The sequence below is a fragment of the Rhinoderma darwinii genome, chromosome 13, assembly GCF_050947455.1.
Source record: "Rhinoderma darwinii isolate aRhiDar2 chromosome 13, aRhiDar2.hap1, whole genome shotgun sequence".
In the NCBI taxonomy this organism is placed as follows: domain Eukaryota; kingdom Metazoa; phylum Chordata; class Amphibia; order Anura; family Rhinodermatidae; genus Rhinoderma; species Rhinoderma darwinii.
The window spans coordinates 16,784,651-16,794,800 of record NC_134699.1 but is presented as its reverse complement, the minus strand read 5'-3'; the positions used below and the strand labels follow the sequence as shown (position 1 = coordinate 16,794,800).

Here is a 10,150-nt window from a genome sequence, read left to right as displayed (position 1 = left end):
AGTAAAGGGTGTAGACCAGTGGTCTGTAATGTATGGCAGCAGGGCATGCTGGGAACTGTAGTTTTACAACACGGAAGCAGACTAGAAACAATGGGGGAGATTTACTGAGCAAATGATGCCAGTATTGGAGCACATTAGGGGAGATGTATCAAAACTGGTGTGAAAAAAAGGGTAGTAGTCACTTGCAAATGGCAACCAATCAGATTCCACTTTTCATTTTTTAGGAGTCCTTTGGAAAATAAAAGCAGTGACCGGATTGGTTGCTATTGGAAACGACTACATTTTTCCTTTGCACAAGTTTTGATATATCTCCAGCAATGTTTTCTAGACACCATCATAGGCCTCATCCACACGACCATAATTTATCCACATTTCTACTGATAAATTGCGGACTCATTATTTTCTATGGCTCCATGCACACAACCGTAATTTACATGGATCAGTGCTGGAGCCTCAATTGCGGACCGCAAAAACTCAGGGCAAGTAATTTTATGGTCAGGAATTGAGAATTCACCAATATTGGTGATTTGTTGTGGATCTGTGAGTGCGGATGACACGCGGATGCATAACAAGGGTTTTTTGGGGTCCAGTGGACCACTAAGGACCCGTGGATTTGAAGGCTCCAAAACCAATGCAGTCACATGCACAAGCCCTTAGGCCTCATGCACACGGCCGTGCCCGTAATCATGGGCCGCGATTGCGAGCACAGCCACGGGCTGCATTTTCGGGACGTGCTCCCATACAAAGTATGGAAGCATGGCCCGTAAAAAAAAAAAAAGAAAAAAAGAGTAGGACATGCGGCATAATTGCAGGCAAGGTTCTACGGCACGGACACCTATCCGTAGCGATACGAAAAGGTGTCCGCAGCCAATGGAACTGGGCGGGTCCGTAATTGCGGACCGTATTACGGTCCGCAATTAAGGAGGTTTTTTACGGTCGTGTACATGGGGCCTTACAATTACGTCTTAAAAAGGTCGTGACTAAAATGAGCCTTAAATGTGCCAGATTTGTTTAAAACGTAAATACGCCAGCTTTGAGGTAGTGTAGAGAAAAGCGTCTAACATCTGTTTGTGGTCAGTGAATAGAAACAATATTTTTTACATTTAGAGGCGGATTTTTCTTTCCGTGTGATCTGCTGTCGTCAGTGAGATCCTCTATGTAGATGACACGTTGTTATTCTGATATCGTCGCCTCCATGGAGGAGGCATCAGATCTGTGACTAAACTCCATGTAATGCGGATTCCTGCTAATCTATGAATGTGGCAGCCAGAAGATGTGCTTTATAATCCCAGGCTACCTGCTATGTATGTACCATAGAGGCAGACCATGCGGCTGCAATGGTGCCCCTGTAGAGCGGGGGCCCAGCCTTGGTTGGTCCCATCCCCTTTGCTATTCGGTGGCAGGAACTTGAGAATGACTCCCCTCTATAAATAAACTGCATTTACAACAAGCAAAATGGGGTCTGACTGTCGACACCCACGCCGATCAGCTGTTTAAAGGGGCTGCAGCGCAGTGGCGAGCGCTGCTTCCCCTCGATAGTTTACCCTGCTCACTACCGTAAAACGACGTCACATTCGTAGTGCCGGTTCACGCTATTACAAGTTGAAAAGTTCTCACTTCACTGAGTATTCTGGTGTGAGAGCAGTTTAGTACTCCCCCCCCCCCCCCTCAAGTTGAACGCTGAGTGGTCCAGGAAGCTGAGATCTATGCTGCTGTATGCCGTCGACCCCCTGCACGATGGACTGGTTTAACTTGCCCCTGTGCCACTTGATATTAAATATAGTAATATTTTGTAAATCATTCTCCTCCTTGCTCTCAGAGGATCTTCCATCTTTCTTGGCATCTCCTCTTATTAATGGAACAATTATGGAAGTTGTAATGATCTGTATGGGAAGGATAGGCAATAGCTCCCTCTGCTGGTTAGCTTCCCTCACTACACTGTGCTTTGGGGCTATGGCTTGATGACTATTCTGCGACGTGAATCTTTGAAAAAATCCGGTGTGCGCCTCCATATAAAATCGGAGGCCATGAAGGGGCACTATGGGCTTACAGAATTCTATGGCGGCAAAATTATGGCTACATACCACATGGTTGCGTGCATGAACCCCAAACTTCCTATGCAGAACCTGGAGTAGCATAGCCTGCTGGGGGAACTATGGATTAAGTGGAGCTTTGGGGGGGGGGGGGGGCCTCTTTTAAGTTGCCAAGACAATGGGCAAAAGCGAAATCTTCAAATTTTGCTAGGAATCTGCATGGTAAACACAGCTTCTTTTTGTTCTGCTTTCACGTCACAGGTCTTCAGATTGTTTGTAGGTGGATTGTGTGGTTCTGCTAAACCAAACAAGACGCATATATTAGAAATAGATAAAGTCCTGTCTTACGGCTGTGTTGTTCCTTACCTTCCTCCATCCATAGAGAATACAGGGGGTTTTACACTGGGCGATTATCGTGCAGACGGGTGTTCGTATAACGCTCGTTGTCGATAATTACCCAGTGTAAACAGGGCAGAGAGCAGCAGATGACGTTGTCAGCAGTACATCTCCCTGTGTAAACAAAGAGACGCGCTGCCAAAATGATAATGTATGGGGACAAGTGATCAGAGTAACAACCGCTTGTCCCCATCCATAGCTCCGTGTGATAGGAGCAAACGAGTGCCGATCTGGCCAAAATTGGCCGGTTTAATAGGGCCTTAAAGAAGATCTCTTACTCAAGGCTTGTCTAGGCTGTAGCATGTAAAAATTATTTAGGGACACCCTTTATATTGTAATTATACATGGAGGATTGCATAAATTAATGCATACTTGTCTTTAACTCTTTACAGGATGTTCCAATTCACTGACTGCAAATAGAGATCTTCAAAATGGTATAAGAGAACAATTTACACATCTCTGCCACTATTAACCTTAGATGGGCAGAACCTTTGAGATAAAAGATGCCTCATATGTTGAGTACTGGGCTCGCAGCAGGCACGTTGCCTCTGGATCTGTTTTCGGTGTGCTTTTTTTGGGTGGAAAAGGGTGATCAATCATGCCAGCTTAAAGGGGTTCTTCCATCTAGGCAGGACATCCTCATATCAGACCCCTAGTAAAACCGCCAGCGATCAGCCGATACCACCGAAGGCAGCTGCAGGCATTTACACATTTCCCTTGCTATGACACGTATATACACCTTTCCAGATCCTCTCCTCTGATAAGAGGGGGTTCCAAGGTCCCTTAGAATCCAATCTGCAGGTTACATCTATGAATGGGATCCTGACTGCAGTCTGCAAGTTCCTGACTATTACCAAGGATGGGATTGGAAATTCCTACCAAGTTCATATCAGATCACAGATTCTTGTCTAGTACATGAGAGGGATTTTGTAGGTATATATGGGAATTACTACGTCTATAATATATGAGTAACTAGTTCAGTAGAGCAAGTAAAGATCAACAAATCAAAGTCATGAGTCGGCACCAGCGAAAGCCTGAAATGGGTAAAAGCCCAACGTTTAGGACTACAGCCCCCATTAGATTATAGTCATGAAGATTAATATAGTAGAAGGTCTACCATGGCAGTCAAGAACGTCATTATAGTGATCCTGTAATGTATGAAACATAACCCCTGCCAGACAAAACTGCCATAAAAGGTGTAAACCAAGAGCACCCCCAAATCCAGGATAGGTCAAGTGAAATTTATTGGATGAACAATTCTGCGGATATTTACATTTCATGGTACATGACATTGAGTATGGAAGTTGGTGGCTACTGTAGAACAACCCCTAGCAAGCCCTGCCAGGTGACAGCCAAGGGTAGCGTTCTTCTGGCACAAAATGCAGCTGAGCTGTCCGTGCGCAATGTCTATTTACTAACCATACTCCAAGTTACCTTTGTCCAATCCACCAGATTTGAGTAACAAAAAAAAAAAGAACACTTACTGTTTATATGCAATAATACCCCTAGCAAAAAAATAAAAAATAAATTGCTCCTATACGTAATGTAATAAATCGGCACTGGCAAAACCCGATAGCCAAATATCAAATCCACAAACACATATATGCTACTATTACTACAAAGGCGGTATCACAAATAAAGCGTCCAACCAAATGATACCATTAAATCACAGCAAGGAGATACTGAAGGCTAATAGGTCGTCTACACAGAGTAAAATAAATGACTCCGGGGAGAATATAATGTTCCGCCAGCTGCTTTTTCGGGGCCCGGTTTATTATAACAGTATTTTGGGATGTCAATAAATTAGACAGTAACTACATCACCCATCGGGCACTTGTATGTAAACACTGCCACTTATTTAAGACGACCCAAAACCCAACAGAAATATATTGAGATTAAAAGGAGAGACACTAAAGATGTAGAAAACCCCAGATTCTGGGACGGGATGAGGAGCGAAGGAGGAAGGGGGGGGGGGGGGGGGGTTGAAATAAATAAAAAGTCAGACTCTGAGGATCTCCAGGCAGTTGTTGTAACAGATGGCGATCCAGTCTGGTTGGGTGCTCGCCCACTGGACGTTGTTGATCTCTCCTTCTGCTGTGTATGCCAGGATCGGATCCTCAATGGCTCGTGGCATCTGCTGGATGTCCCATATCAGTGCCTGGTGATCATCGGCTATAATAAAACATGGTAGAAAATACAAAATTATATCCGGTACATCATGTAAGGGATATTAATGCTACAATCACCCCCGCAACACAACCTTGGAGACCTTAAAGGGGTTGCCTGGTTTAGGATATCCGTGTATTACACATTCTACCCATGTATTTGAATGGCAATTGTCAGGTGCTTCATTTCACCATTGAAGGTGCTGCAGGTTCATAACTTCGATGTGATGGATTACAGGTGGATCCGACCCGCTGACACTGAACCCGTCAGGACCGTGGGTCTGACGGATTCAGGTCAAAATGAAAGATACAGCTGCGGCTGTATCTAAAAAAAAAAAAAAAAAAAAAAAATTTTAACTATTTTTTAATAAAGACTAATTATAAAGTTACATCAAAACACACTGACTGACCGGTGTGTACATAGCCTTTAGGATTTAGGCCTTCCGTTAAAATACGGAGATTTCCCATCCTAATCATATTACGACTTCATGTTGCTACTTACCTGCAGTACAGATGTGACATGAGGAATGGGGAGCCCAAGCAATGCCATTCACACAGGCACGGTGGTTATTCAGCCTGGCCACGGGGGTGCAGGGCACTCGTACGTCTAGAATCACTACCTGTGGATGAACAAAGGCAGTATGGGTTATTTTAAAGCAAAAGTTCTAATCGGTGATTATAAAGCTACAAAACAAATCTTTAAATTATTTGCACTAGAAATCCTAAATCCAGGGTTCCACATAAGGAACGCTCATGAATTCATAACTGTACTACGGAGACGTCTTACCTCCATTCCATCCATGGCCATGGTTGCTAGATAGTTGGGGTCCTGCTTGTTCCAGCACAGTCTGAGCAGAGGATGGTGCTGTGGGTCTTCATAGATAATAGTGCTGTGTTCTAGGTGGCGCAAGTCAAACATCCGTACAGAGCCGTCTGCTCCCACTGACGCAAACATGTCCCGACCACCGCCTGCTCGACTAAACGCAATGTCATACACCTGTAATACACGGGACAAAAGAAACGTCATAGTCCATTTAAAATAGTCTAGGGATTAATAGTGCGACCCACCAACTAGGAGATGGCACACAGGTCTAACAGACAATTTGGTGCTTAAAGGGGTTGTCACAAGATCAACATTTATCCCCTATCCACAGGATAGGGGATAAATATCTGATCGCTATGGGCCCATCACTAAAACGGGTCTCCACCGATCACTAAGCCCCCCATTCCTCTTCATTACACCATGCAGCGAGGAAGAGCTTGAATGGAGCGCCCTGCCGCTCCAATGTCTATGACTTTGAAGGATGTGCAGTGACTTTGGAGGGTGGCAGTGAGGAGGAATGGGTGGCTCAGGACCCCCGATCTAGTGACTAGTGGGGGTCCCAGCGATCAGACATTTATCACCTCTCCTGTGGACAGGTGTTGAATGTCGATCTTGGAACAACCCCGTTATATGAATATTTTGGCCACTCATTTATGTCCCTTAGCACAATTTCAATAGGAGCCTTGTCCAGCTGCATCACTGCATGGAAGGAAAGCAGTCGCTCGGCCCATTGGTTTCATAGATGCGAACAATAATCTTATACAAAACTTACACACAGCCGGTTGTTGACACCGGCCCATACACAGCATTTCTATCTTGTCTCACCTCTTTGTCATGAGCAATGAGCTGTGTTTTCACGTGACCAGACACCAAGTTGACTCTACCAAGAACCTGTCCGGTCTCCAGACCCCAGATGGTACAAGTTGTGTCAATGCTGGAAGTTCCTACAAGAAATAAGAAACTGCTTCAGGATACACTTGCCTGCCCAATGAAGATAACAATTCGGGATGGTTAAAACGTGTAACCAAGCAAAAGTGGATTTCACCTTCCCCATTCCTGGTTATGGAAGAACATGTCACTGTTAGAGGCCCTGACAACTGTAGATTGTCATGCTCCTCCCACCCGATTTTTAGAAATCACAGGAAAATGGATGACTGTCATAGCAAGTTTTTTTTCTTGGTCAATGTTAAAGTGGCAGGATGGTGCAGTTTATATCAGAATCAGAAGTGAAGTATAACTGGATGATTGAAGACAAAATCAATACTCTTTGATACTGAGGTGTGCACATCTAAAACACTCACCAAGTAAATTGGGATCTACTTCATTCCAATCAAAGGATGTGAGAGGTGCACAGAAGTCCGAGTTTTTGTTATTGTTCAGCAAACACTCCAAGCGGGTCTCGGTCTCTCCAACCTACAGCACAAACAAGAACAGCTAAAACGGAGCAGATCACGATAGGTAAAAGAGCCGTATGGTGTGTATGTGAGATGTACAAACCCTCCAGACGCGCAGATAGTCCCCGCTTGTGGCCAGCAGATCTGGGTATACTCCCTTGGTGTCAGGAATCCACATGAGCTTTGTGGTGGGATACGGGTGGTCAAAGGTGTTTCTGCAGATAAACTCGGAGCTCTCCTCATCCAGACCCACCAGCTGCACCTGTATGGAGAAATATGCTGTGATAGGTGGCATGGGATACCAGCTTTAATCCGGTGCTTATACCCGTTATTCGCGGACCACAGATCATACATGTTACTGTTACGCTAGGGTCAATCCTGTCAGTATTGATCATTTAGGTTGCCCGGCCCTAACCGAGCAGCACAGTCTCAAGCATGCTCCAATCTAGATGCACTGTTCAGCCTCATCTTCCGGTTTCATGAACCGAATACTAGAATTACAGTGAAGACTGACAAAGAACAACATTAGGGTATGTGCACACACACTAATTACGTCCGTAATTGACGGACGTATTTCGGCCGCAAGTACCGGACCGGACTCAGTGCAGGGAGCCGGGCTCCTAGCATCATACTTATGTACGATGCTAAGAGTCCCTGCCTCGCTGCAGGACAACTGTCCCGTACTGTAATCATGTTTTCAGTACGGGACAGTTGTCCTGCAGCGAGGCAGGGACTCCTAGCATCGTACATAAGTATGATGCTAGGAGCCCGGCTCCCTGCACTGTGTTCGGTCCGGTACTTGCGGCCGAAATACGTCCGTCAAATACGGACGTAATTAGTGTGTGTGCACATACCCTAAGAAATAGAAGAGGCCAATATAACAGTGCAAGATTATAGACTAGATTCTCCAATGTAACATTGGTATTAATGTGGTGCTTCCCAAAGTTTTCAACAATCAGCCACAGATGCCCCCTTAACAGTGTCCCACCACAGCTACCCCTAAATAAGTTTTCCTCCATTGAGTGCGTGCCACAGATTGCCCCTCTTCATCCTCCCCTGTCCCAAGGTGCCACAGTAACAGACTTCGGACTTATTTACACGAACGTCTGCGTTTTTTGCGCGTTGCAGTTCCGTGTGTCACCAGTGTTTGGTGCGTGGCTGCGTGATTTTCGCGCATATGCCATCCTTATGACACGCGGTTATGAGGTTTAGAAAATGAAATGAAGGAAGTGCTTTTATTTTTCCCTTCATTTCTTGATCTACTGTTGCGCGAATCACGCGCAGCACTCGGAAGTGCGTTCGTGTGCTGCGCGTGATTTTCACGCACCCATTGACTTCAATGTGTGCGTGATGCGCAAAAAACGCTAAGTATAGGACATGCCTTGAGTCTCACGCAGCGGACACACGCTGCGTGAAAAAACACAGAATGTCTGAATGGCCTCATTGACTTACATAGGTGAGTGCGACGCGCGTGATTTTCACGTGCGTATCACAGACGTAAAACACGTTCATGTGAATAAGGCCTTACTTGCGGCATAGGCGGAGACAGAAGCTGACCTCGGGAGAGCTGCCAGTGTTCAAGATCAGTCAGACATGTCATCAGTGTCTGATCGGTGGAGGTCGCAGCTACATATAAGAGCCAAGAGGCTGCAGCCCGAGGAGATCTGTCTGTATAGCATTTTCGACGCAACTGTTTAGAATTGACGCGGTTAACGAAATATCAAAAAGTCATCAGTCCGATCCTCTCCAAACGTAGGTGATGGTAAATATAATGAACACACCTTCAATGCTGGATATGGGAGGTTATCCGGGGTCTGAAAATGTTCTAGTAATGGCTGCAAATGAGAGAAATTAGCAAAACAACCAGTGCTCACCTATTCTTTCCCCTGGCGATCCAGCGCTGACGGACTCCTGATGATTGTTCACATGCACTTAGCATGTGACCGCTGCAGCCAATCACAAAGCTCAGCGCTGATGAATTGTATTTCTGGCATAATTCCAGAATTAAAAATACACGATTGCTAAACCCTCTGATTGGCTGCAGCGGGCACCTACTACATGGAAGTTAATCACTGGGGGTGCCGCCGAAGCATCAGCACTCGATCGCCGGGAAAAGGATCGGCGAGTACTGATTGTTTTGCTAATTTATCTTATTTTCAGAACCCGGATAACCCCTTTAAGCTAGATGACGACTTTCTTTGCATGACTACTGAAAATTCTCACTGGTTCGAAAAAGTCACGTGACTTCATAAAAGTTAAAGGGATATTCCAGTTCTAACAAATCACCTATCCATTGGATAGGTGATAACTGCCAGATCAGTGGGTGTCCAACCACTGGGATCCCCACCAATCACCAGAACGGGGGTCCCGCCTCCACCCTAGCCAAAAGACAACAGGTAGTAGGAGTTAAATGGAGCAGGGGTCACGCATGGGACCTGCCGCTCCTTTAAAAATCCATGGCACTGACGGAAAAACAGCCAAGCGCTAGTTCTGGCGATCTGTGGGGGTCCGACCTTGTAGTGATCACCTATACAAAGGTGTTATAAACAGAATGTCCCTTTAAACGGGTATAAAAAGAAAAATAAGGACTGTGGCCCCACAACGTCATCATGCCAGTCACTCAGCCTGGCATTGTATGGCATGGGTGGCAGTCAGAGGCAAAATACAATAATCAGGACTGCACAGATTTTACTGCTTGGATCTTGCCCATGCAAACAATAGGAAGTATAAGGACTCCAGCAGGATGCATAGTGTCCCATATGTAGGGACTGCATTACTGCCACACACAAGTCACACTGGACCCCCTCCTGTTACCTTATTGTTATACTCCTCCACAAAACTCCCCAGAGCCAAGCGGAACCTCTTGTCCGGTCTCACACTCCAATTCATGGCGTACACGGTCCATGGCGCCTCGTACTTGTAGATTTCCTTCCGTTTCCCGTGAAGGGACATAGTGGCGGACAGCATAGACAGTTAGCGAGAATACAAACACCGAGATCTCCGTTGAGCAGAAGATGGCATGCGCAAAACCTCAGACTCGCTTACACCGACAGCCAATCAGGGAGAGGGGGCGGGACATCGACATAAACATTCCTAGAGATAGAGACAGCGCTGATTGGGTGTAGCAAGAACATTTCCTTACCCTTATTTGACGTGACATTCAATAGGCGGGATCTATAAAGGCGGATGTTGATTGGCTTCTTGTGCGTATCAAGCCTCTCTTTCGTATTATGATACGTGAATGGTGCATTCCGAGTTGGTGGGCGGGATATAAGCCCCATAAGTAGCAGAGAAAGCATTCTGGGATTTTTATATATATATACATTTACATTTATTTTT

At 45.6% G+C, this 10,150-nt stretch overlaps 1 protein-coding gene across 1 annotated transcript; it reads right to left on the bottom strand.

Annotated features, from left to right (window-relative positions):
- Positions 1-3,656: 3,656 nt before the first annotated feature.
- Positions 3,657-9,864, bottom strand: DCAF7 (DDB1 and CUL4 associated factor 7). Its single transcript, XM_075845331.1, has 7 exons — positions 9,626-9,864; positions 6,915-7,073; positions 6,719-6,830; positions 6,243-6,361; positions 5,382-5,591; positions 5,097-5,214; positions 3,657-4,601 (listed from the first exon to the last, which is right to left on the bottom strand). Exons 1-7 carry the CDS (start codon positions 9,776-9,778, stop codon positions 4,429-4,431), a joined length of 1,044 nt encoding a protein of 347 aa, XP_075701446.1. The 5' UTR covers positions 9,779-9,864; the 3' UTR covers positions 3,657-4,428.
- Between the last annotated feature and the right edge of the window lie 286 nt (positions 9,865-10,150).

Excerpts from the sequence above, each read along its gene's own strand:
- DCAF7 (XM_075845331.1), bottom strand. The coding sequence starts at position 9,778 with ATGCTGTCCGCCACTATGTCCCTTCACGGGAAACGGAAGGAAATCTAC. Across the intron at positions 6,831-6,914 it reads ACTATCTGCGCGTCTGGAGG|GTTGGAGAGACCGAGACCCG; the intron begins GTTTGTACATCT and ends TTTGTGCTGTAG. Across the intron at positions 4,602-5,096 it reads ATGTCACATCTGTACTGCAG|CCGATGATCACCAGGCACTG; the intron begins GTAAGTAGCAAC and ends GTTTTATTATAG.